Source organism: Melospiza melodia, chromosome 6 (assembly GCF_035770615.1).
Source record: "Melospiza melodia melodia isolate bMelMel2 chromosome 6, bMelMel2.pri, whole genome shotgun sequence".
Taxonomy (NCBI): Eukaryota; Metazoa; Chordata; class Aves; order Passeriformes; family Passerellidae; genus Melospiza; species Melospiza melodia.
The window spans coordinates 56,666,580-56,693,176 of NC_086199.1; the positions used below are offsets into that span (position 1 = coordinate 56,666,580).

General features: G+C 52.9%; 2 protein-coding genes across 3 annotated transcripts; one reads left to right on the top strand and one right to left on the bottom strand.

Annotated features, from left to right (window-relative positions):
• Positions 1 to 27: 27 nt before the first annotated feature.
• On the bottom strand, positions 28 to 8,111 carry LOC134419361 (NACHT, LRR and PYD domains-containing protein 12-like). Its single transcript, XM_063158457.1, is given in 8 exon segments — positions 28 to 714; positions 717 to 772; positions 897 to 1,070; positions 1,281 to 1,451; positions 1,683 to 1,811; positions 2,309 to 4,001; positions 4,715 to 4,879; positions 8,057 to 8,111. Coding segments are annotated over 7 exon segments (2,385 nt in total). The 5' UTR covers positions 4,761 to 4,879; positions 8,057 to 8,111; the 3' UTR covers positions 28 to 598.
• CEND1 (cell cycle exit and neuronal differentiation 1) lies at positions 7,524 to 25,283 on the top strand. Of its 2 annotated transcripts, none has more exons than XM_063158458.1 (2): positions 7,524 to 7,655; positions 17,049 to 25,283. In XM_063158458.1, exon 2 carries the CDS (start codon positions 17,215 to 17,217, stop codon positions 17,605 to 17,607), a length of 393 nt encoding a protein of 130 aa, XP_063014528.1. In that variant the 5' UTR covers positions 7,524 to 7,655; positions 17,049 to 17,214; the 3' UTR covers positions 17,608 to 25,283. The 2 variants fall into 2 exon arrangements, with proteins under 2 accessions (XP_063014528.1, XP_063014529.1); XM_063158459.1 differs by lacking the exon at positions 7,524 to 7,655 and adding an exon at positions 7,660 to 7,781.
• The last annotated feature ends 1,314 nt before the right edge of the window (positions 25,284 to 26,597 follow it).

Genomic DNA, 26,597 nt, shown 5'->3' on the forward strand with positions numbered 1-26,597 from the left:
GGGAGATGTAGTGGGAGATGGCTGGAATTGTCTGCAGGATCTTTATTTGTCACTGCCAAATGCATGCAACTGCTGCCAGCAACAACGAGGACAAAAGGGAGGGGACAGGACCCAGATCCTGCCCCGCAGATGCAGCAGGATCTCCTCCCTGTGCCCCGAGGGTGGGGCAGGCTCAGCCCCACTCTCAGCACAGAGAGCCGGGCCAGGAGTGGCTCTGGTTGTTGGAAGGATGTTCCTAAAGGATGGGAGGTCTCCTGAAGGAGGGCAGCGCCCTCCTGCCCCCCGGCAGCACCCCGCGGTGGCAGGGCAGCCGGGCCATGGCCCCGGCCTGCGGCACGTCGTGCTCCAGGAGGTTCCTGATGTTCAGGCCGGGCTGCAGGGCCCGGAGGGCGTCCAGTTCCTGCAGCAGGGCCTGGCTGAATCCGTCCGTGCTCAGCCTGGGCGTGGAGGAGGCAGGAGTAGAGGAGAAGGTGTTGGAGCTTGTGGGGAGGGAGGAGCTGCAGTGGCCACGGTGACGGTGCGGCCCTGGCTGTCCCGCGGCCTCCACTGCCCGGCTCGGGCATGCCGGGCATGGAAGGGGCCGGGGCAGGGCCCCGACTCAGCCCAGGCTCCTCAGCGGGCAGGCGGGATGCCGGAGCTGCTGGCAGAGCTGCAGGACGCCCTGGGCTCGCAGCTCGTTGTCGCTCAGGTCCAGGCAGCTGAGACGGGGCCCAGCAGCAGCTGCGCAGCCAGGGCCGGGCAGGAGGCGCCTGACAGCCGGCAGCTGCCCAGCCTGTGGGAGCGAGGGAAAGAGGGAAGGAGGGCTTTGGCCTCTGCTTGCTGAGCTGCTCCAGGTGGGAGGAAGAAAGCTCTGCATAAGAAGGAGGGAGCACTTGCCCATCCTGCAGCCACTTTACCGCAGTGTCTGTAGCGGGCAGGCACAGTGCTGGAGCCCCTCACACAGCAGCTCCACGCCGGCATCGCGCAGACCCTCGCTGAAGGACAAATCCAGCTCCTCCAGGCAGGTGTTGGTGCTCAGCACAGCGGCGAGGTCCTCGCAGCTGGCACTGGTGATGCGGGAATACCGAAGCCTGATGGGAACCCCGGGAAAACCCTCAGAGTCTCCTGAGTGCTCCTACTGCCATCCCATCATGGTGGCGTTCCCCACCCTCATGCCACAACCTTGGTGCTCCTTGGCCTGATGTGTGGGACAGAGGCACCACGCCACCCCAGGGGGACCCTCTTTGGTGTTTCCAGAGCTCTCAGGTCTGATAGTCCCGAGGGACTCTGGGGGTGCTCACCGCAGGATGCGCAGACGGCAGCCCGGAGTCCGCAGCCCCTCACAGAGGAGGCGCACGCCACTGTCACCCAGCGAGCGGTCAGCCAGCTCCAGCTGGGCCAGGCCCGGGTGCTCTGCCAGCAGTGCTGCCAGCTCCGCACAGCAGCTCTCGCACAGCCGGCACCACTGCAGCCTGCGGGAGAGCACGGAGAGCAGGGGCTCAGCACATCCCACCTGTCCTGGCTGCTCACCTGCCCACCAAACCCTCAGGTAAAGAGGGCCTGGCCTCCCCCTGGCTCCTTGCCATTGTCCCTGGGGAGCAGCGGAGCAGCACCAACCCACTCACCCCCTGCACTGTGGTCCGGGTGCCCCCACCCCCAGCCCGGATCCCAGCCCTGGTTTGAGTTCCATGTGCGTCTCTCACCGGAGCACCTGCAGGGCACTGTCCCGGTGCCGCAGAGCGCGGCAGAGCAGGTGGATGGGGCAGGGCAGCTCCTCCCGCCGCCACGCAACGAGGGCACCAGGATGTCCTCTGGCTCCCGAGACTCCAGAGCTGCAGGGAAACAGAGCTGCCGTGGTGGCTGCTCGCGGTTCTGACACCAGCACACAACCCCCCCACCCCGAGCAGAACCTCCAGCTCCTCCACCTTTGCGGCTTTGGAGGAGCGAAGGACCTCAAGCATTGCTGCTGGAGCCACCTGGAGATGTAAGGTGAGTCACAGGACGCATTTAACATTCCAGCACAAGGGATCCCCCTTTTCAAGGGAGAAGGGGGATGATGGGAACTTTGAGTGACAGCTGGCCACAGGTGGGCCTTGCTAGGTCGAGCCAAGAAGCTCCATCACTATCAATCCCACAGTAAGCAGCAGATGGAGGAGCCCACGTGTTCCTTATTCTCCCCAAGAATAAGTAAATCCTCTGCTGCAGAACCAAACACCCAGGGAAAGGCCAAACTGGTGTTCAGGAAGGAGGAGCTGAATCATCCTTTGGGACAGAGGAAGAGAAATCTTTGCAGTTTTGGGTCATTAAAGCAAGAAGGAGCAGGACTTACCAAGGCACTGACACATCCAGCTCTGCCTCAGGATCCCGCCAGTGGAAGGAGCATCCTTGGAGGGTGACGGAGCCCAGCCCAGTCCAGTGTTGGATGCAGAAGGAAAGAGCCATCTGGTCATACAGGGTCAGCCTGGTGTCCTGCAAGTCCAGGTCAGTGAGATGACTCAATGCACTTTGTGCAAAGCTCTTCTCGTTCATCTCAAACAAGAAGTGGAAAGTGTCCATCTCCGAAACCTTCAGTGCTTGGCCAGGGTGAGAGAGGCCTCTGTGCCTCCCCTGAAGCCACTCCAGCAGCTCTTCCCTGGCTCGTGGTGAAATTCTGCACCCAATGGTATTGTCCATGTACTCTATGGATTTCTGGCTGACCAGACCAAAGAGGAATCGCACTGTTACATTCAAATCCTTTCTGGACTTGTTGTAGCTTTCTAACAATTTATTTACGTTCTTTTCAAGCCTCCCCAGGCTGCTGATCGTTTCCCCATCATCCTCCAGAACGTAAAACATTGCTGCAAAAAACTCCTGGAGGTGCAGATGGGTGAAAGCATAGACACTCTCATGGTCTTCTCCTTCCCTTGGGATTCTTTCATTGAGGAAGTAGGGGAGAAGACCTGGCAGGTCCAAGCCACAGTCCTTGATTTCCTTCTCCTCAAAGAGGACCTTGTGCTTCCAAATACCCTCGGCTGCCAAGGAGCAAAGCTGGAGTAGGAACTGCTGGAGGACCTGGGGGTTGTCCCTGTCCCTGTGCTTCAGTAACTGGGAGAGGTAGAACATTATCATCCCTGTGGTGGTTTTGGAGCACTCAAGGAGGTTTTTCTGCCCACAAAGCTCTTGTTCAAGGATGGTGCAGATGGTCCAGCTCATGATAGGGATGACACACAAGCTATAGAGGATCTCGTTGCCTCTGACAAACCTGAAGGCCACGTCTGCTTTGTTGGGGTTCTCAAAATACCTGTGGAAATACTCCTCCCTCCTGGCTGCTGAGAATCCCAGTATCTCCACATAATTCTCACCCTTCAGGCACTGCCTCAGGCTTCCAAGAGCCGTTGGCCTCATGGTGATGAGCAAAGAGGCTTTGGGGAGCAGAGTCTTCTTCAACAAGCTCATCAGGGTGAGCTCCAGCGGCTTCACCTCCCTGGGGTCAGAGCTCAGCTCAGCTTCAGGCTGAACCAAGGAGAACCCCAGGGCCTCAAAGCCATCAAAAATGAACAGGATCTTCTTCTGGTCATCCAGGATCTTCCCAGCTGGCACTTGCAGGCCAGGACAGCACCATGAAACCAGGTCTGCCACGCTGGCTTCCATGGGAAGGACGATGGCTTTGCAGTCAATGCAGAAGACAAAGTCAAACTGCGTGTGGAGTGCCCCTTCTCCCCACTCCACCATCACCTTCCTGACCATCATTGTCTTCCCCATCCCTGGGGCCCCCACCAGCACCACGACCTGCGGGGTTTGCCCATCTCCACTGGGTTCAAACAGCATGGTGGTGGTGGTGGCTGCTCCGCTGCTGGCGCTGGCACATCCCTGGCTGGTTCCCACAGCTCCATCCTTGGCTCTGTGCTTGCTCCCAGGCTCCCTGGTGATGGTCAGGGTGGTGAAGCGGCTCTGGAGGGACGGGCTCTCCCTGGGACAGGCGCCCAGCTCCCTGTCCTGGCGGGACTCCTGGACCATGTGCTCTCTGCTGTCCCACCTGGGCCCTGTGCCAAGAGGAGCAGGGTCAGTTCCCAGCTCAGAGAAATTCCCCACCAGCCCACCTGTGCCCCCGACACACCAGCAGCTGCTTATTTCAATGCTCGGTGCTCTCCCAAGTCTGGCTGCAGCACTAAGGACACAATTTGTGAGGATCTGGGGATTCTGGTAGGTTGACCATTCTCCTTCTGGGTCCTGATCCTGATCTATCCACCCTTGTTTTATCATCCTCATTAATCTGGGAGCAAATGCAACTGCCTGGGGCTGCCTGCAGCCTCTGACTCATGCTTCAGGGGACAAAGGCTCCAGAGCACAAACCTCTGCAGAGATATCCTTAATCCCCATCCCAAGAGGAACGAATCTGCCCAGGTGGCTGCTGGAAAGTGCTGAGAGCACTGGGTGAGCTTTAAGGTCACTTCCAACCCAAACCATTCTGTGATTTTAAACAATGCAGGAGGAGTTGTTTATTTATCGAGGAATTACAAGCTCATGTAATTAATTCACTGCAGGGATGAGCTGCCTGGACAGAGCTGGGTGACCCTGTCCCCAGAACAGCTTCAACAAGGAGTGCCCAGGACTGAACTCAGAGCCCAGGCCCATGCCAGCTGGTGGGGAGGCTCCAGGTGAGGCTGCTCAGCATTCCAGGCTATAAATAGTACCCCAGGGGGAGCAGGGCTTGGATTTTCACTGCAAGGACTTCCTGCTGCCAGGGAAAACCCACCTTGGGTGCTGCAGCAAGTCATTCCACTGTGAGAAATGTCCTTCATCCTGCTTTCCCGGGAGTTTGAGGTACAGACAAACGGTGCTGCCCAAACAGCCACAGGGTTTTGCTGCTGTGTAGCCTTTTCCCCCCTCTCCAGCTGTGGGGTGGGTTGTAACTTGGGCTCTAGGAAAGGAGAGAGGCTCCTTTAGGATCTTTGGATGCTCAGGGATGAAAGGGGTGTGAGCCTGTGCTGTGACCTGCTCTCCTGGTTTGCCTGCTCCAGTTTATGTGCAGGGCACCTGTGTCTGGATTAGGAGGGGGTAACCCACTCAATGATTTTATTTTCTGTGAGTGATGATTTTCTTTCCATGATGGGGGAAAAAAAAGCTTCAGGGTGATGTGTTTAGCAAAGCAGCCTCTGAGGGATACTGGGAAAGGGAGAAAGGATGTTTTAAGGCACACAGGGAGTTTAAGGACTTCTTATGGACTTCTTATTTCCCTGCTCAGAGCCAGACATTACACTGTCCCTCCTGCTTGCAGGATGTCAAATAATTCTGGGGACAACCATTTCTCTCCAAAGGAAATGGTCTCAAGTGTGTCAGGGGACATTTAGACAGAATATTGGGGAAAATTCCTTCACTGAAAGGGTTGTTCATTCCTGGCACAGCTACCCAGGGCAGTGGTGGAGTCCCCATCCCTGGAGGGATTTAAAAGCTTCGTGGATGTGGCACCTGGGGACAAGGGATAGTGATGGCCTTGGGCAGTGCTGGGGAATGTTTGGTCCTGATAACCTCAGTGGGCTCAAACAATTCCACGATTCTGTGTTCCTTCTCATGGATGCTGCTGCCACCAACATTCCCCTGTGGGTTTTGCAGGGAGAGCTCCCCAGGAGCCAGGGCTGTCCTTATCCCTACGAACTCCTTCTGGGAGGTGCTGTGAGCAGAGGGGGAGGGGGCAAATCCAGCAGCACCGTTTCTAAAGGTTTCCCACTCCATCTGACCTTGAAAAAGCCATTTTCACCTTGCTGTGTCTCAGCCAGGGTTGCCGCTTGCTGTGCCTGCGCTGCGTGAGGGGGGATGTGACTCTGCCACGGGGAGATGGGGGAAGTGTATTGTTTTAACAGCTTTTCCTTCACTTCCCTTTTTCCTACCTCAGTAAAAAAAAAAAAAAAAAAAAAAAAAAAAGTTTACATTCAGAATTTAAATGTAGCGTGAATACTGGTCTGAGACGTGTGAGAGCATCACGTGGGGCTGCTTATCTCCTAAGGCACAGGCAGAGTGTGTGATCACAAGGAAACTGCTGTTGGAGCCCCTCATCCAGGCTCTGGGGACAAGACCCGGTGGTTCCCACTTGCAGGAGGCTCCCTCCCTCCTCCTGCCACCTTGAAGATATTCCTGCCTGATCCAGAAGTAGCAAAGAGATTTTGCTAGGGAAGCAGTGGTTTGGGAGTGTCCCCTGCATTAAACTGTGGATTTCCACCAGCTTTGCAGGAATTCAGCCCCTCTGCTGCCCTCTCTGCTGTCTGTCAATCCAGCAGATTTGGGTGGTGTTAGGAAGGGGAAGCAGCTGTTTGGAGACATGGAAAGGTCCTGGCTGTGCCTGGCACAAGTCTCTGAAAGAGCAGGGAGTGCTGGCACTGCTGGGTGCAGGACCAGACAGGGAACAGAGGGTACATCAGCATCAGCCACAGCTAATCCCGTCTGTGCCAGCCTGTCTGAGCCCAGCTGGCTCCTGGAGCCAAGGACTACAGAAGGAATAACCTTGCTTATCCCTGTCCCAAGGGGGTGTGTAGGGTAGCTGCATCCCAAGGCAGGCCCTGGAAGCACAGCCTGTCCTGGGAGATTTACGTTCTTGCATCCAGCCCCTCATTCTGCAGCTCTCTTCTAACACAGGCAGGACTTTTCTTTGCAGTGGGATTTAAGCAACCTGAGTATTTTTTGGACATGACATGCACCTGGCTGGGCACTGGTGGGTGGTTGGTGGGTCTCGAGCAGGGTGCAGGCAGATGGGCAAGTAGCACACAGCCCGATTTGCTCTGAAATAAGGGCTGAAAGAGCTCCAGAGAATCCCAGAGCCTGCTGAGGTTTGGGATACAAGCAGGAAGTGACACAGGGATGGGAATTTGACCCTGTACCTGGTTGGAGGGGTGAGGCTGTAACAGAGAGGTCTCTTTGCTTTTAGCTGGTGAGGATGAGGAGGAGGTGGCTGTGTCTGACAGTGCCTGGCTGGCTGACAGCACTCTGCAGTGGGATTGGGCTGTGTGCCCAGCTCTGGTCTGGGAAGGGGTGTCAAATCCCAGCCTGCTGGGACAAGGAGCAGTCTGGGGAGAAGGGAAGCAGAGCTGGCACAGAACTATCACAAGGTGCAGCCTTTCAGTGTCTTCCCTCCACTGTGCAGAGCTTCTCCTTGGCAAGTCAGTTTTACATTCCTTAACTCACTGCCCGGGATCATCTCAGTTGGAAATCCTGGTGGGGGGAGGCTCATACTCCTTTTGCCTGTGGTCTACACAGAGGCATCCCAATTTAGCAGGGTGGCCTGCTCCCGGGTATTTTTCCCTGTGTGTCCTCCCCACTTCGTTGCTATGTTTCATGCAATTGCTGCAAATCCAGGCAGGATTTGGAGGAGAATCAAACGGAGCAGCAGAGGGGTCAGTGCCGCAGGGATGGCCCTGAACTGCTGAGCCAGCTCAGCCCCAAATGACAGAGGATGTGGAGATGCAGCTGGGCTGCCTTCACCACCCTGCGGCCCCCCCTTGGCACCCGGCCCCTCCAGATCCCAGCCCTTCCCTCTGGATTGGAGCGCCCTCTCCCCCCCTCCCTGCTCTCCATCTTCATGCAGTCTGCAGAGGTGCATTGTGGGAAACTCCCAAGTTTCCCCCCCACCCTCTGCCTGCCTCCCTCCCTCCTCTCTGCGCAAGAGCCAGCTCCCAAGGTGTGACTGCTCCGGCCGGAGGACAGAGGTAAGGGAGGGATGCCGCTGGGACGGGGGGCGCGGGTGGAAGGGCCGGGGCTCCCAGCTCGGGGACGTGCGGATGTCCTGCGCAGGGTGACAGAGAGACACGGAGACGTGGAGCTACCTGCCCAAGGTGAGTGTGCACCTCCCGCGGCCGCCCGGGATGGAGGCCGGGGCTGCCATGCCGGCTGCCTCTGGAGCCGGCACCCGCAGCTTTCCCCGTGCGAGACAAAAAGATCCTTTTTGACCCCACACAAGGAGCACGGCGAGGATGGCCGGCCCCGAGGGCTCCCCTCCCGCCCCAGCTCGCACGCTTCGCTCGCTGAAGGTCAGGCAGGCACAGGAGCGGCTCCTGCACACGCACGGCCGCCTCCCGGCCGCTTCCTGCCCGCAGCTTCCCGCACGTACCTGCAGCCTCCCCGCCGCCGCCGCGGGCTGTGCCGCGCCGCCCTCCCCGCTCCGAGCCGAGCCGGGCCGGGCCGGCCAAGGACAGGCCCTGGATGCCGCAGAGCACTCCGGAGGCAGGAGGGCGGCGGGCACGGGGAAGCGGAGCCGGCCATGTGCCGGAAACAGGGCTGCTGGGAGGGAGGAGGGGAAGCAGCGTCCCGGGCTGAGCCCCTCCGGCCTTGGCAGAGAGCTGCCGAACCTCCCCGGAAGGGTTTGAGCGCTTCTCCAGCTGCTTTTCCCCTCCCATCTGCATGGACAGAGGGATTTGTTTGCCTTTTGCTCTGCCTGGATGGATTTAATGACTGTTTAATTCTGTCAGTCGTGAGGCAGGAGGGAAACAGGAACAGCCGGCAGCTTGGTTCAGCCTTCACCTTTTCCCGGGAAAGGGGGTTGTTTTGTAGGACAGGGAGAATCTGATATCTATCAGGGGGTGTATCCTTTGATTTGACCCTGGGCTTGTGCTGGAGAGGAGCTCACAAAGGGAAATCTGACCCCAAAAACCCGCAAAGGGAGGAAGATGTCAGAGGCAGCAGTGCCTGTTAAAACAGGGAGAATATTGCACCGAAGGAATGGGAGAGGGGTGGGTGCCAGCCCAGGGCTCCTGAGTCACGGTGGGTGCTTCCAGGGAGGGAATGCTCCGGGAATGTCTCAGGCTCTGCAGTCTCATGTCCCTGCTCTCTGTGCATCCATGTGCATCCCTGGGATATGTGCTGGCAGGGACCTGTTGATTTGCTCCTGTTTACTTCTCTGTCCCTCTGGTGGCTTCTGGGAAGCTGCAAATGGGGGAAAGAAGAGGATTTTTAAAATTGAATCGAGGTCAGGCTGTCAGAACTTGGGCATTGGGACAAGAGGAGGAAACCTCCCCGCCGCAGCCCCGTTTTCCTGGGTGGGGCTTGGGCAGGATGCCGTCAGGAGAGAGAGGATGGACTATGCCGGATTAAGCTCCCTGCTCCATCTCAGGACTGACCTCCAAAAGTCTGACCTTCACAGGTTTGACCTTCAGTGTTTTCCAGCTGTCCTTCCTCAGCCACGGTGCCCAACACCAACATCTAACCCTGTGATACTGTGCTAGGGTGGGGGAAGAAATCCCAATTCTCCCCTAAAAGTGCATTTTCATCCCGCTGCATCCATCCCCTCCCCTGGCAGGCTGCTGGGATGCAGGGCTGGAGAACACCCTGGCACATTGTTCCCATCCTGGATCAGGTGTCGGGACTGGCAGACGGGATGGAGGGAGGGATGGAGCTGCATGAGCAGGGATTTCCATGCTGGAGGAGCTTTGGCCATCCTTCCCCAGATGCTTTCCAGCTTTCTGCTGGGAAGGAGAATGCCCTGGTGTTGCTGCACAAGGTAAGGGATGGGTTTTACCCCAGAGAGTGTGGGAGCCTCCCTGGAAGGTCACTGCCTCGTGTGGAATTGGCCCCTTGTCTGCCTGCAGTGGCTTCTTAGATTTCAGCTGCAGGGCAACAGCTTTCAGGCTGATGCCTGCAGATCCAGGGGCTGCCAGATTCCAGACCCAGCTCTGCATGAGAGGAATTGCTTCCAGAATCTTCCTGCTGGCCCCAGCTGAGCCACAAAGGGGGTGATGCCGCATCAGGCGGAAGGGATGGATTTAGGATGCCCATAAACTGGGGGAGGGGTGTTGAATTTGCTGCTGCTTCCTGCAGTGGTTGGGGTTATTTCACTGTGTCACGTATATCCCTCATTCTTTTTGCTTGTGGATATTGAATTTGGGATGCAGGACTGGGAGGAAGATGCCTTAACAGCAAGATCTGTCAGAAAGGGAAGCAGCCTCCTGAAGCTGGGGACTGGCTTGTGGCTGCTTGGGGAGCAGCACCCCAATTTGGAAGCATCTGCCCTCTTCCCAAAGGCTTCTCCCAAGTCCTGGCAGGCCTGGGGTAAGGAGCAGGGCTTTGTGGTGGGAAGGAATGAGTGTTCACCATTTTCCAAGAGGCAGGGAATGTTTGCTGACCCTGTCACATTGTCCCTGAGCTGGCACCACAGGCCCAGAGCTGAGCAGGGAACCAAGAGAAGCCCCATGGCCCCAGCCAGGGTGTTGCTGGAAATGAATTTTTCACTCTGGGATGGCTGGAAAAACATTCTAAAGAAATGAACTGAGTGTGTTTGCAAAAGTAAAAACAGGAGGAGTTGCCCAGGGTAGGGTTCAGGATGCACCCAGATCCCTGTGAGGTGCCATGGGTTAAGGATCCAGGATTCCTGTTGCTGTGGTGTCTCCCAAAGTGTTCCCAATTATTGCTCCAGTGTCCTGACAAGTAGCTGCCATGGGAATAAAAAGTCATCCTGGCTGAGAAGCTTTTCCTTTGTGCCCTGAATTTCTGTTTGGGGTGAGGGGCGCCCAGCCCTGCTAGGGAGAGGCTCAAGATCTAACACCTCGTGGTTTTGAATGGTAAAAGCAACAGTTTGTCTCTGCTACAAAAAAACCCAAAACTGTTGAGGGGAAAAGAGAATTTGATTTTGTGTCTGAGAGAAGTTCAAACTCAAGATTAAAGTGAGATTAGCACAGCAAATTGAGGTGCTCTGAACTCTGTTTTAGGAGCTTGGGGACTGTGTTGGGACCCTGAGGAGCCAGGCTTTGCAGCAGGTATTTCCAACCCAGCCTCAGCGACGTATTTCCGGATTCTGTTGAATTCTAGAAATTATTTTGCTGTAAGGTGTGTCTGAGAGTGCAAGCTGTATGGGGGAGGCTGGTGGCACTCGAGGGGCCTTCCCAGGTGTGGCTTTTCCCGCTGACAGCAGGCCAGGGCCGTGCCAGCTGTGACTCAGTGCCCACCCCAGGGAGTCAGTCAGAGCACGTGGCTGGAGACAAAATCTCCTCTCTCCCACGGCTGCTTGGCAGTGCCTGGTTTTTGCTGTGCACGTGGCTGTGTACAAACATGTGTGGGTTACCAGGGTAGGTTGGAACTGTGTTTGGGGTTAAACCCCTCCAAAAGAACACAGGTTGAGCCCCTGGTAGGAGTGTGGTGTGTCTGCAATGCTGCCTCCATCTCTCAGAGAATAAAATGTCTGCCACATCCATCCCAGGAGCTCTTTGGGGACAGGATGTGTGTGGTTTGCAGAGGTGACGCTCAGCTCAGAGCTTGTCATCTGCAGAGGTTGTGGTGTAGAAAAAGACCATATATGTCGTGTTTCTGGGCTCTTTCTGGTGGGGAGACTGAATTGCTGTGTCACCTGTGTGGGCAGCATGGCTGGGCAGCCTCCCAGGAGGACACTGGCAGTGGTGTCACACCTCTGAGCAGCTGGTGGCCCGGGGTCTGCATCCCAGAGCCCTTCCCTTTGGAAATGGAGGGCAAAGCTGCCTTTACTGGGCTACAGGAACCTGTCCTGTTCCCTGACCTCACCTTGGTACCAGGTACAACCCAATCTCTGAGTGTGGATGCCTTGCCCAGCCTGGAGAGAGGGGACATGGCTTGGTGGCACTGGGAGCAAGAAGGAGGGTCCTGGCCATGCTCTGGGGGCTGTGGGGATGGTGGGTACAGATTTTTGGTCATTGCCAGCACCAGCTGGACCAGTGAGGAGCACGCTGGGGCTCCGAGCAGCTGCAGGAATTGCCGCAGCCACGGAGCAGAGGCTTGGCTGGCAGATCTCCCCCCGTGGCAGCAATTTGAAGCTGCTGCCTCTGCTAAAATACTTCCAGCATCTGACACTCTCCATAACAAGATTCAAAGGGCTTGTTTGAGAGGGAAATGTTTAATCCAGGGATGGGGGGAGGGATGTGGGGAGTAACAAACAACAGATTGGGAAAAGGATTCATAAATATCTCATCAGAGTGAAGTGGGTCAGCAGTGTTTGCTGTGACTGGGTGCTGCTGTCACTGAGGGTTGGATTTGGGAGGGCTGGGAAGCACAGCAGGCTCCTGTACAGTCTGTCCCTGGCTGTGCAGCACTGAGGCCGTTCAGGAGTGTCTGTGACAAGTGACTCTGCTGGCGTGGGGTTTGCGTTGCGTTGTGTCAGGTTTGCCGTGCGTTGCGTCAGGAGCCGGGGGCTGAAATAGCCTGGAAGGGAGCTAAAAATCCTCCTTGGGGAGCTGCTCATGGCAGCTGAGAGAACACAAGCTCCTTATGTAAAGCTGCTTTAATATTTATGGTAATATCAGAGGCGGTGCATTACCTCATCCATCTTCGCTGCACTTCTTGGGCATGGGGAATGGCTTAGTCACTACTCTGCTGACCTTCTCCTGGGTGCTTGCTTGGCATCTCCCTGCCTTGAACACATTTGTTCTCCCAGCAGCTCAGAGAAAGGGAGAAATGCTGGCTTTCCCCATTGGGAATGGGGAGTTGAAGCACCAGGAATGCTGCTCACTTGCAGGAGGGGACTGGAGACAAATCCTTCCAGCCCTGACAGATCACTCCAGGTGGGGCAGAGGGGACAGGCACAGACCCCTGAGGACACGTCCCAAAGGACAGGGTGGTCCTGGCTGCATTCCTTAGGGGTTAGATGAGAAGATGGAGGAGAGTGGGATGGTGAGAGTGCTGGAGAAGGAGCTCCCTCTGCTGCTCCAGAGCCACTTTTGGTGCCAGCAGCTGTTTCCTTAGGGACAGCAAGGGTCTGTCTGTCCCGTGCACTAGGGGATGAGTGCCTTTCTTCCAGACAGGCAGGAGTGACAAAAAAAAAGGAAGAGGAGATTAGGGGATGAGTGGGAGGATTTGAAGATTTTTCCTGCCATCTCTGGCTCTTTCTGCACAGCATTGCTCCAGGTCAGATGTGGTCAGCTGTTTCCAGGATGGATGTTTCCAACTAGAGGACACCTGGAGTGTAGGGATGGACCTTTGCTGCAGGATAAATCCTGATACATAACCCCACTGTGCTGTTAAATCCTTCCTTGCTGCCAGTCTCAGTGTGGCAGTCAAGGACCTGATGGAAATGGGTTGCTTTTCATGACAGAGGGAAAAACCCTGGGGATGAGCTTCCCACTGCGCCCCAGACGCACACCCTGGAGCAGCTCCTCGCTCTTGCAAAGTGACACTGACTTTTCCTTCCCCATGGAAGCAGCAGAGGAAGATGAGAGAATTTGGAGCTGGGATGGGTCCCTGTAGAGGGAAGGGACCATGCTGGTGGAGCTGTGCTGTGGCTCAGATTTGGGGCTGGGATGGGTCCCTGCAGAGGGAAGGGGCCATGCTGGTGGAGCTGTGCTGTGGCTCAGCTCAGCAATGACTCATCCGCTGCGCTCGGTGCAGGATTGATGCAGCTTTCATCTGTGCACGCAGGAGACAGATGAATAGATGAGTTTGGTGATTTGCTGGGATTTGAGGCAGGAAAGTGCCCTTCAGGGAGCCAAGGGGAGCTGCTCCTCTGCTGGCCTGTTGCTCCAGTGGAGGGCAGCTTGTTGCTCTGGGTGAGTCTGACTGCACTGACCTTGAGAGCATCCCAGGGGAGCTGTGGTGTTTGTGTGCCAATCTTTGCAGCAGCAATTTGGAAGGCTTTCCTTTTCCTTTTTCTCCTTGATCATCCCTGATTTTATTACACCAGCTCCTTCTTCCCAGCCTGGGAAAGAGCTGGTTAGCTCTGGCAATGAGAACCTTCCAGAAAGGGCACTGGTTGTTAAACAGAAATAGCATGGAGCAGGGAAAAGGGAGGGAATGAAGCCTGTCTCCCACAAAATCTTATTCCCAAGTGCTGCTGCCTGTGTAGGAAGCAGAGAGGGAGATGAAGGGGGAGGAATGGGTAGACAGGCAGAGACAGCAGCTGACAAGAGAAAAGGGAGGAATAAAAAGATGTGAGGAGCTCTAAAGAAGAAAGCAAAGGTAGGAAAATGTGTCATTAGAGAAAAACTTGGTGTGATGGAATGAGGGAAGAGGAGGAGACAAAGGAATGGGGGGAACCCTCACATGCAGGGTTAGTTTTTTGAAATGAGGAAATCACTTCTTTCTTCAGTCTGGGGGAGAGAGAGGTGCTTAAAGATGAGACCATGGTCATGCCCTTGGAAGTACAGGATGGAGAGCAGAGATGATTCCCAAGGTAGCCGCTAAGAGCACATAGAAGAGGGTTAAGTACTGGGGTGGAAGAGGATGTGCTGCTAAGGGTACCCAGGTGCCAGAGAGGAGCCAGGACAGAGGGTCTGGAGAGGTGCTGGGTGATCCTGTGGCTACTTGCAGTGATGGAAAACCGCAGACAAAAGCCCTTTATGCAGGCAATTAAGAACTGCTGATATTGATTTTTGGCTTAGTTTGGTTTCTACATCTTTTAAAACCTTTTCTAAGCTGTGTGATGGGTTTGTGTTGCTTTTAGTGGAAATGCACTTAGAATCAGGAAATTCTGTTTGTGGCAATGCAGGGCATGGCAGCAGGACAAAGCTCCTGACTCCATGGCTCCAAGCAAAACCAGCTTTTGTGCCCCCAGGAATCTGGAGCAGTGAGGGGTGTGGATAAACCTGGATGTGCCTGGGCTGTGCAGGGTCCCCATTTCTCAGCAAGAAGGTGAGTTTGCCCTCCCTGATTTACCTCACAATCTCCATAGGCTGCACATGATTTTCCTAGGGAAAGAGCAGAAGTTTAACGCTTGGTCCATGTGCTGTAACCACATGAATGTCAGAGTGTGTGAGTGGCCCAGTTAACTGATATCAAAGCAACAAAGAAGGTAAATTAATATTTATGCCATGATTAATCTGACCCTCCCTTCTTTAACCTGTGAGCGGCCTGCTCAGTTGTGGGCTCCACTTACTATTTCTTTGTGTCTCATTGTACCAGACTGAAAAAAAAAAAAAAGGATAAACTGGTCGCAAATCAAAGGAGCAGAGTCCTGAGAGTGACTGTGTGCAGCCTCAGCTCTGGATTTATGTGGGATTTGTGCTGACAGAGCAGTATGGATGCTCTCTGGAAGCACGGGAAAAGGTGAGGCAGGTGATATCTACAGAAATATCACAGAATGAGCACTGAGAGGAAAATATTCTTGCACTGGGCCAGGCCCTTGTTTCCCTCCCACGCTCCAAGCCACAGCGAGGTCTGAAGCTGGGTGAGCATCCGGGATGGTGTTTGTGTGGTACAGGATGCCCAAATGTCTGATACACACTCAGCAAGCTGTGAGGGAGGCACGGTTTGGGCTTTCCAAAAGGGTTTAGTTTCCCAAACTAGGGAATGCAAGCACTGTCCAGCTGCAGTCAATGAAAAATACGGGGTTTTATGGTCACCAAGCCTAGTGCAGCATGAGGAGCTGGGCTGGAGGATCCTTGTGGGTCCCTTCCAACTTAGGATATTCTGTGAGAGCTGTGGAATTCCATGATTTTGGTGCTGCAGTTCTCTCAGTCTGCTCTAGCTGCCTGACACCGGAGCAGCTGGTGACCACCAAGCAATGGCTGGCAAGGGGGAGCAGGGGAGGGAGGTGTTTCCATCTTACACTTCGGAGCCATAAATTTGCTCAGCTTTGCTCTAGTCCCACACCTGTCATTTCTGTGAGATTTCCTCCATTCCTTCCTAAATGGAGATGAAGGCCCCATGTTTGTCAGCCTCTTTCCCAGAAGAGTCAGCAGCACAGATCATTGCTGCAGCCCTGGGAACTTGTTCCTGTCATTAGAGGAGTGATCTGCCCTCTGAGCTGCTGTGGAAGGAACCTTTGCTGGCTGAGGTTTGTGAGGAGCCTCTTCAGCTCTCGATGCAGACAATGAGCTCTGATTTCACTTAGCAGGAAGAAAGCTCCTGGCAGGTTCCTGGCAGCCCTGAAGGTCAGCAGGGAGCCGGCAATGCCGGCGGCTCGGATCCTGGTTACTCTTTATTTCCCAAGCTCAGGGCTGATGTGGTGCTGAACTGCCAGAGCCTGCTGGCAAAGTGCCCAGTGCATTGTCCTCTCCTCCCATCACATGGACGTGCAGCCACAGGAGCTCCATCCTCAGCTCACCCTGCCCTGCCAGCTTTGTGGGGTGAGGATGCTGTGGTAGTTTTTCATCCCCTCAAAGCCCACTTTGTCCCTTTGCTGAATTCCCGTGGTGCAGCAGTGCTGTTCACTGCTTCCACCAGTTCCCTGGGGAAGATAGCCCCAGATGATCACCAGCATCCTGTTTGGCTCCATGGGCAAGTCCAGCAAACCCTGAAAGGAGATGACAGGACTGAGATGTCTCTATCACCATGAGATCCAGCTCTGCAGTAAATCCATGCAGTCAATTCTCTGTTTTGCACCAGCTGAGGATCTGGCACTTTGTTTTGCTGTTGCTCTACCAAAATGCTGGTAGAAAGAATCCTTTTATCTCTGCTATCTGTGAGAACTGAGAAACTAATGCTGCATTTCCTGCAGCACCCATCTGGAGAGAAAGTATCACATAAGATCACATTTTAACCACTTCCTGAATGGACCTTGGGATAGTGCTGCAAAAGGGAGGGTGGAGGGTGAGACAGACAGGAAGAATCTATCCATCTGTTCTCCCGTGGAACACAGTGTTCTCTCCTTACCCAGAAGGAATTGAAAGGGTGAGCAAAGGCAAAGAAGGTTTATTTGGTTGGATGTGAGTTTATCATCGCTGACAAATGGCCTCACACACAGAGCCAGGATGGACTTGGACTATGGATGCCCAGTATGGCAGCCATAGATGACAGTCAGTCCAACTTGTTTGATGTTCCTGTTTGATATTAGGAAAAAAATCCTTCCCTGGGAGGGTGCTGAGGCCCTGGCACATATTGACCAGAGAAGCTGTGGCTGTCCCATCCCTGGAAGTGTCCAAGGCCAGGCTGTGCAGGCTTGGGGCCCTCTGATCCAGTGGAAGGTGTCCCTGCTTGTGGTATGATCAAGGTGAGTTTTAAGGTCCATTCCAACCCAGGCCGTTGTCTGCTTCTGTGATTGCTACAGGCACAGAGCCTGTAGTAAATGCTTTGAATGGAGTTCACAGTTCTGAAAGAAGGAGCCAACAGTTTTCCAGTCTTCCTTTCCATCCTCCTCCATCACCTCCAGGCAGAGCAACACTGGCTTGCTCTGCCCTGTCACTCACCTCTCCTTGTTCTGCTTCCCGCTCCAGGTGCTGTACCATGTCCAGGTAGGACACTGCCAGCGTAACAAGCATCCCAAGACAGCCTCTCCCAGGCCTTGAGCTCGGGTGGCTCCTCTGCTTCCTGCAGCAGCTGGGCGAGGGAGAAGAGCTGGGATAGCCCCACGTATCCAGCCGCTGCCCACAGCACCCTAGGATGGATTCCAAAGGCAACGTCCGAAGCGGAAACAAACCCGACGCCAAGGCCGCCAGCTCCGGGAAGCCGGAAAAGCCCAACCCCGGGCCTGCCACGAATGCAGACAAGAAGGAGGCCCCCAAAGAGCAGCCTGCTCCTGCCACGGCCGCCAAGAAGGCAGCAGGTGACGCCGCCATCGCCAACAACCACAGCAACCTGAAGCCCGGCCCCGCCGGCACGGAGCCTCAGGAGGCCAGCGGGCAGTCCCCTGACTCTGACCACAAGGGAAACAGCTCCGAGGAGTCCCCGGGCGGCTTCTTCGACAACATGAAGCCCTTGATCATCGTGGGAGGAGTGGCGGTGGCCGCGCTGGCTGTGATTGTGGGAGTGGCTTTCCTAGCCCGGAAAAAATGAAGACCGAGACGGGGTGGGGATGAGGAACCCAGCCCAGCTGTACAGCTCCTTTTGAGACAAATGCATGCAGAGAAATTCTATACATAGCTATATATATAGAGAGCGAGCTAGATAGGCCAACAACAAACACCAACTGCAACTCCAGGGTCTTGTTCAAGACGACTGTGCCAGTCTGACCCGCTGTGGGTAACTCCATGCACTCAGTGTGTTCTTTCATGTAATATATCTTGGCTTATACCGCTGTGTATAGATTACAGCTTCTCCTGATCGGTGTAAATGACGGTGTCCCCTCCCCTCCCCTGCTGTCCTCCCTGGGAGACACCTCCCCTCCCCTCCTTGCAGTCCCGTTTTCAAGTCCAAAGTGTTCTATGTCCCATTCAGAGTCCCAATTTGTGTTTTGGTTTCTGTTTGGTTCTGTTTTAACTTGGGCTGTGGTAAAGAAGATGGAAGGGGAATGCTAAGGCCCAGCTCTCCTGTCACACTGGGCTGGGGGTGTTTTTCCAGCCCCATCCCAGGACAAGGGAAGCGCAGGGGCAGTGGCAGGGAAGAGGCAGTTCCCTGACCCAACAGCCATGGGCGATCCCTAATCGGTGTCTGTGCATCTGCCCCTCATCATCCCACCTTGGAACGCCTGCCTGGGAAGTGCTCTGGAGGAACCAGGGCGGCTGTGGCGTGGCAGAGCCCAGTGTGAGCCTGGATGTCACATCAGGTCACTCCTCTGGCTGAGCTGCCAGCGGGACAGTGACCAGAGGGGCTGTGCTGTGACCCAGAGAAGTCCCATTGCAGCCTTCAGGATCCCAGGGCTCGCCAGGGTCACGTGGGCAGCGTTTGGAATAGAGAGACTTTGTTTTGGATCTAGTATTTCCTAATGTTAGGCTGGGCTTTGCAGGGTGCTGTGGGCTCAGTCCAAGCTCCCTCGAGGTTGGCTGGACTATTTGTGTTCATTTTTTGGGGTTTTGGATAAGGCCTTTCACTGGATTTTTTTTCCCCGCTGAAGGCTGTGGTCTCTCAGCATATGGGAAGACAGGAAAATAGGGAGAAATGAGCTGGTGTTAGGGGCAGAGAGGACCTGGGACCCAATGAGAGTAACACTAACCTACCTGCTTTATACCAGGGAACCCCCTTCAAGGGCACTTGAAGGATTTCTTGCCTCCCTCTTGTGACAGTAGTAACAGGGATTTGTAACTCGTCCACACTTTGGAAATGGAAACAAATTCCTGGCCCTCAGGAGCAGCCTGATTTCATGGGTGAGTACCTTGGCTCCCAAGCCAGATCTTGTGAGGGGGAGGAGAGAGGGTGTTTAGTGCTTTGGCCGGTGCTCAGCACTAAACAGCAAGGGGTGAGGAGCTCTGCCTCTGAAAGCTTCCATTAGGCTTCTGTTGGCTGCTGCAAAACAGTGTTACAAAAACCCCTTACATTTTGGGTTGAAGTGGGGTCAGAGATGAGATGAGGTCCAGTGGGAGCTCGGCAGCGGCCACAGCCCATGGGCAGGGCAGGAGTGATGGTTAGAAAGGGGCTGTGACACAGTGGGGTGAGCTCTGTTACAGAGCCCATCGATCACCTTTAACTGGGATGGATGGATGGATGGATGGATGGATGGATGGATGGATGGATGGATGGATGGATGGATGGATTCAGGGGCTGCAGGGATAGAGGGGGATGTGCATTCATTCCTCAGGTGCTGCCTATGCAGTGTCTGCCTCTGGCACAGTCCCTGGATGGGATGGTGTGGGGATATAACCTGACCTGGCAATTCTGCTCTTGGCTCGTGTCTGTCTTATTCACCTCCAAATCTGAATGCACATGGGCTTGGAATGCATGGCTACTCCTGTGGTGAGCTCAGAAAATATTCCCAAGGGTGTGTGGCCTCTGGGAGTATCAGGCACTGTGTCCTGGTGCAGATGGAAGTTGATGCCTCCACCTTTGCCAGCACAGAGGCAGAAGCAGGCGTGTTGGGCTCACAGGAGTTTTGGGAAGCAGGGCTACAGCTCCACGTGAGATCCTGGTAGCCTAAAACACTCTTGGCATGAGCTGTGGATGTGTTCCCAGCAGCAGTGTGTCACTTACAGCCTGGGGAAGGGTTAGAAGCAGGAGGGTCCTCCTCTCCCCTCAGCAGCACAACTTGGCAGGGAAATTTTCACAGGGAGTTTTGCTAACGTTGCTCAGAAGGAAATCAGCCCCTCATGCTCTGGTTCATGTTTTGCCGTCTAAGGTAGTGATTTTCAGACAGTGACTTATGTTTTCAAGAGATGTTTCTGCCTTTCCTGCCCCCTCCCTCCCTCCCAGCTCTGGCCTAGGATTGTTTTCAGCAGTGTGTGACATTAGGCACAGCATCTATCTGTTCTGCCCTGACCAGCATAGATAGATCAGAGGAGGAAAGGGAAGCACCTGCTCCACTCGAGTCTCCAGTTTTCCTTTCTAAAATGTTTTTATTTCCTTGTCTTCACCTTTGGCAACAGAAGAGGGGAAAAACAGTTCTCAGCCAATGGCCTTAACCTTTTCTCCCTCTCCAAACCCTGCCTGCCCTTAGAGCACTCGGATGCAAGGCCACCAATTTCATCCAGAAACGCCCCAGAGGTGGTGATGGGGCCACAGCTCCTCATCAGGCACGGCGCTCATTCGAGCCCTCCCTGCTCGGCCAGCCTGGTATGTTCTGTTTGTCAGGGGTTTCTGAACGAGGTCTGTCCTGTTCCCAAGGGATTTCCCACTTCCTGTGATCAGTCTGCTGTTGAGGTTCAGCACCTGGAACCCGCCTCTTTGGCAGTGTGGTTTGGAAAACACATCTCTGTGTCTGTGTGTGCCTTGAAGCACATCCTGCGTGTGTGTGTGTGTGTGTGTGTACAAACCTTTGTGTTGCATTGCTGCAGTCTGGGAGGGGGAGAGAATCCAAGCTGGAGATGCCCCTTCCTTCGTTCCCTGCAGTCACACCAAGTGTCCATGGTGTGTTTTCTGTGCCATTCCCACCACGCCATGCAGCTCCTAAATTCCTTTCCAGTCCTGGTTTCTCCTCAGTGCAAGGGATGTCTGGCTGGTGAAGTGCTGAGTGTGTGGTGTGCTCGGAGCCCCGAGCCCCTGCTCCCCCCCTGGGCAGTCCTGTGGGCTCTTTGCTTTAAATTGAGGCACTTTTAGACCCTCCTGGACTGTGCTGCAGCGCTTTTCCAAGCGTGGCTCCAGTGTTGAGCCGGGCAGATCCAGCGTAGATGCCACAGTGCGCCGCAGCCCTGCCTTGCAAACAGCTCCTGTCCTGCCTTCCTGTGCCAGGCTGTGCAGTGCTTTTGTTCTGAGCCAAAAATGTCCAGCGAGCACCAGGGAGGGAGCACATGCCCCTCTCTCAGCCCCAAAGCTGTGGAAGCAGAAGGCTTTAATGACTGACCTCGCTGCTGTGCTAAATAAATAGTTGTCTTTTCTCTCGTACTGAGCACACGCCGTTATTTGCTTGATGTCCTTCTTTGTGTGGTTTTTGTGGTATGAAGTCCTTCCAGTGACATCTCCATGGGGAGAGTGAATTAACACTTAAAACTAATCAAGAGTCTGTGCTTGGGGTTTGAAGAGATCTAGATTGCTAGTTTACTCTTTTGATCAAGTCGATAAATTAAATATTGGCAAAACTGGTTTCAGCTTATCACCAAAACTCTCGATTGAATCACTGCACCCAATCTCAATCTCTTTTTAGGGAATCATAAATTTTAGTTGAATATAAAGATGTCATTTTGCTGTCTTGGACAACTCAGTAGAAGGTTTTTTGCTGCTTCTATTTTAAGAGAGATGAAATGGATTATGCTTCTGCTTCCTCTTCCTACTGATTTAATACCCTGTAGATAAGTCCTGTTATTCCTAGCAGTGCTGCAGCAGGATGAAAACAAATCTGGCAGCCAGGGGATTGTGCAGCAGCATTTTGGGGAGGGGAAGAGTGCATTCCTGCTTGCCTGGGGCTCCCTTAAAGCGCTCAACAGTCACTTGCCCTGAAGCATATTTTAGGGGCCTGGGTGATAAACTAAACATCCATTTGTGTCTCTGATGGGCTAGAGTTTGATGGTTGAGCCATAGAATATTGAAAACAAGGGGAATTTTTCCACTGGCTTCACCATGCTCTGGCCTTTGAGTTCTTGTTGGCACCAGGGATATGATCACAGGTCATCATAAAATCATCTCAATTGCACATTTACTTTTCAATTGACATAAATGTTCCTTAGAGTGAGCGTAAGGGAAGTCTCTTCTCCAAGGCAGCTCTGCTTATACTGGCATCAGGATTTGTGTATGAACAACAGCAGTGCAACCAAAAAGCCCCAGGAGCTGGTGAGAGATGATTTATGCCTTAAAATATTCCTTACTTTTTCTGGAAATGCTACTGGGGTTTAGAATTCAGCGGCCTTCTAACTATTCTTGGAATAGGTTGAAAATAACAGTGCTGAAGATTGAAGAGGAAAATGATTATTTGAGAAGTAAGCCAAAAAAGGAAGGCAATGAAAAAAATATGTTTGAAAGGTGAAATTCTTGGAATTTCAATCATCTCCATGGAAAGCTTCAAGTCGGTGAAGATTCTGAGAGGGTGCCAGAAACAGAACAGAGAAGTGGAGAGAAAAAGCACTGTTTAATTATCTTAATAGTTTTGGTAAGGACATGCTAACTTGTATATCCTCTTCCCCCTTTTTCTTTCCTCAGAAAAAGGCAAAAATGATGAGCTCTGGTGCCATGCAAATTAACCTCTGCTAATTGCCTTTTCCAGATGAATTCCTGCTGGCTCTGAGCAATGTTAAAGGGTTAGAAAAATACCTGAACTTTTCTATAACCAACTTTGCATGATTCAGGGGAATTTCCAGGACATCAGGAGGGGCTGTGTTCTCTTTTCACGTTATAACAAGGACTGCAAATGCAAATGCTTGCACTTCCATCCTCCTGGTCCATCCTCCATGCTGGAGCAGGAATGATTCCCTGATTCCCTTCCCAGGCCTTGCTGTGGTGTCATTCCCTTCACCACGAGGCTGGGAGAGGAAGCAGCATCACATCATGTTCATGAGCTGGCTGCAGTTCTGTTGCACAGCTTGGGCACTTCCCACCACAAAGAGGAATTGGCTTTGATCTGGAGCATAGCAGTTCTGTATTCCAGTAAATTCTCCTTGCAGGACATTGGAATTGGGAATATTTCCTGCTATTTACACTGGAGGTATTTGGTCCTTTACTCTTTTGGGGAGAAATCTGCTGATGCTGAGGATTTGTTGGCACATTTGGGGTCTTATGAGTGACACTTGGCTGGCAGCCCCGAAAAGCCTTGGAGCCTGTACCCCCATCCAGCAACCCTCAAAGGGAGTTTAATCCACTGAATAAAGTGGGTTTATGATGACTTCTTCCTCTTCTTTTTGAGACCATCAATAACCTGATTTGCTTTTAAATTCCCTAATTCCTGGGATGTCTGTTGACACCAGATCTTCAGCTGCTACAAATTATGGGGTTCCATTGGTTTCTGATCCAATTCATTGCTTGTTCTTTCCTCCTTCTTTGACCACTGCACTGTATTCACTTTTCTTTCCCTACTTTCTTCCTGGGCAGCTCTGCAGATGTGGCCTCTCCATAGCCCAAGGCTGGGGCAGATTTTGGGTTGTCTAAGGCAGGTTTTAGGTGGTCCCCCAAAAATACAGGCGGTGCTGGGTCCCCAGACTGTGTCACAGCAGGGAGTGTGTGAAGCTTTGATCTGCCCTCACCTTTGAGGGTGTAAGTCTGCCACAGGAATTGTGATGGATGACAAATCCCCAGGAATTCCTGTCCTTCCCTGTTAGGTGTGAGATGTTCTGGCTGCTTGACAGGGGCTGACATGTGTGAGCACACACTGCCCTTGGCTGCAGCCAGAGCTCCCTCAGCCCTCTGGAGCACCAAAAACAGAGGGAAAAGAGAAGTTTTGAGGTTGAGGACATGTATTTCTGCTGGTCTAGAAGGATCAGCTGTTGTGCCAGGGGTGAGGATGCAGGAAGTGCGAGGATTGTCTCATCTCAGTGAGCTGATCAGGTGTCACTGGGTGATAGGGAACTGTGGGATGTCTGGGCCTCTAAAATTGACATTTCATTCAATTGACCATAATAGGCCTCAAATTCCTGTGAGAGATCAGAGCCTTTGGCTTTCCAAATTCATGAGTTTGGATCTACCTTTGTGCTACAGCTCTGCTCCCTCCTCTGGACAGTGTGTGCTCGGATATGCAGAACTCTGTGACTTGTGCCCTCTGCTCTTTGATACTCTTCAAGCTAAATAGATTTTTCTGCTGAAAAACATAACTTGGGTTGAACAGGCTTTGGACTGGCTGTTCCCTTTTCTCTTCTGGTTGTTCCCAAACAGTTGTTTGCAGTTTTCAAACAGTTCCATCACTTTTCCATTTCTCAGCCTCAGTGCAGCATCCCAAGCCTGAATGTATAGGTTCTTTCTGTCTGTGTGATGATGCTGCAGCACCAAAGCTCCCACCAGGACAAAAGGAATCTTCATTCACCTTTCCAGCAGTCACATCCTGCATCATATCCCTGGTTCTGCCATGGCTGCTTCAAGCAGCCAAGCTTCTGGGGCAAGCTGATGAGAACAAGGGTGCCACACAATTTTGTTTGGTTAAAAACCAACCAACCAACCAACCAACCAACCAACCAACCAACCAACATGGGAATAATTTGGCTTTACTGAGTTTTGAGCAGCCCTTCATAACCCTGGTGCCTTTTCCCAGGACTGTTTCAACTGAAGCCTTTAAAAGTTGCAGTTTCACCTCCCCAGGAAACCAACTCTCTTCCAGTGCAGGTTGGCTATCAGTTTGTGGAGGAACTCAAATTTTAGGAAGGGAAATTGAAGGTCAGATTACAGGGGATTTTTATTTTGGTTTTGGTTTGTTTGGATTCTGTTACTTCTCCAGGGACTGATCCAAAGCCCTCAGAAGTCAGACTGAAATGCCTGCTGTTCCTTTGGAAGCCTCAGGCAGCTTTCCAATGGCCTTGGTGGGTTTTGAGTCAGCTCCTGAGTGTATTTTCCAAACAATAGGAATTTTCCAAGTGACACCTTGATTTCTTCCCTGTACAACCAGACCTGCTTGTCACTTACACATCTTTACCTGTGTTCTACATACAGGTTTGGGTTTTTTTTTTGCTCTCAGAAACAATATGCTGCTAGACACATTTCCTGGAGGGAAATGGACACCTACCTACACACAAAGCTATCCAGCTAATTTATACCTTGTTGAATTTATAATCTTGTCTATGCTTCTATGGACACTTTGTATGGGCTGCAGCTCAAATCCTAAAATAGTCAAGAATTTTTTCCTTTCCCATATAGTATTCTATTTACTTTGACTTTGAAAACAAAAAAAGCGTATAAATGCAATAATGCAGGTAGACTAGAAATACTAGATTGAAAATTTAAAGTAGTTTAGCTTGTCCCATTGTGACTGACAGTGTTGTACGACACCCAACGCTGTACCCTGACATTTTCCAGGCTTTCTCCGTAGCTGAATCTAGTATTAGCTTTGGAAACCCATTGTGTGAGTGGTGGGTGGATGGGTCGGAATCGTGTGCTCTCTACACACTGTATGTTACTCACATCACAAGCTGTATGGCCACTCCATATGCTGTGAAACTGTAAATGATTCCCAAATACACCTGTAACTCTTACCAGGATTGTGAGAAATAAACTATATATAGATATATATACACACACATAGAGAGATTGTATAATTCCTCCCGTGAGCATCTTCGTGTACCTGGGGGTGTGAGTGGAGCCTGCTGTGCCCCCTCTGGAGGTTATCTGGAGAAAGCTGTGGCTGCCCCATCCCTGGACACGTCCAAGGTGAGGGTTCACAGGGCTTGGAGCAACCTGGGATAGTGGAAAGTGTCCCTGCCCATGGGAGAGGTGGAACGAGGTGAGCTTTAAGTCCCCTTCCAACCCAAACCATTCTGTGATTCCTGGATTCTATCTCAGTGTTTCCTGAAGGCCCAATGTTTCCTAGGTGATGCCACTGAGAACTGTGAGAAAAGGCAGTTCCTGCCCCAAATAAACTCCAGCCTGCTCAGGGAAAGCAGGATGATTATTGTTTTTCCCAGATAGGAACTAAATTGAATTGCAGATTTACCCAAACATTTCCGATCCAAGAGATTCCCTATCCCACAGCCTGGTCTCCAGCTTTCACCCCCAGTTCTTTGCTGTGACTTTTTCCTGCCAAATTTCTCCCGTTGATTTTCTGGTTTTGTTTCTGAGATGGCCTGGGAACACCTCCCAGACAAAGCATCCCCTGAGCACTGGGTGGTGTCTCTGGGGTCCCTGTGCACGGATTCCCTGCAGGCTCTGGATGGGAGGAGGGTTTTGGCAGCACGTGTCACTGCACAGGGCTGGTGTTGTATTACACCAGCTCCAATCAGGGTCCCGATGGAACTCTGCAGGCTTCTGGAAATTAATTTCTTAAGAACTGGGCAGAAAAATCCTGTAAATTCCACAGGGTCAGGAAAAAGGGCATCCTTCAGCTGCAAAAGTGTAATCATCTGAGGATTTTGCTGCAGAAACACAGCTGGGGACTCGAGTTTTAGTTTGACAGGAGCAGGAGTGGGAATGCTGGAGCTGATGAGAGGCTGGGATGGATGGGGGCCTGATCCTCCCATGGCCCCAGTCAGGGTGTGGGGAATTCCACGTGCCTGGGGTAGTGAAGGGAGGATGGGAAGAGCTGATGGAACAGGGGTTGGACAGCACTGTCCTTTGTGTTTGTTTAAAAAGCACTGGAGTCACAAGCAGAGAATAAGGACCATAAATGTGATGCTCTGTGATATAAAGGCTTAGGCTGCTGGAGTGGCACTAAATCCTGAAGTACTCCCCAGTGAAACTGAATAGTGAATGAGATGCTTTTTTTCCCCTTAAAAAATAATTTTCTGGTATCAAAGCTGGAGCAGTGAGGAACATCCAGATTAACCAGCCTATGGATTCGGAACACAGCTCTGGAGAGAAAAGGAGACAGAGACGATTGAAGAGACCAACAAGGTGGC

Bases quoted from the DNA above. Each gene is read 5' to 3' on its own strand.
- CEND1 (XM_063158458.1), top strand. From the start codon at position 17,215: ATGGATTCCAAAGGCAACGTCCGAAGCGGAAACAAACCCGACGCCAAG.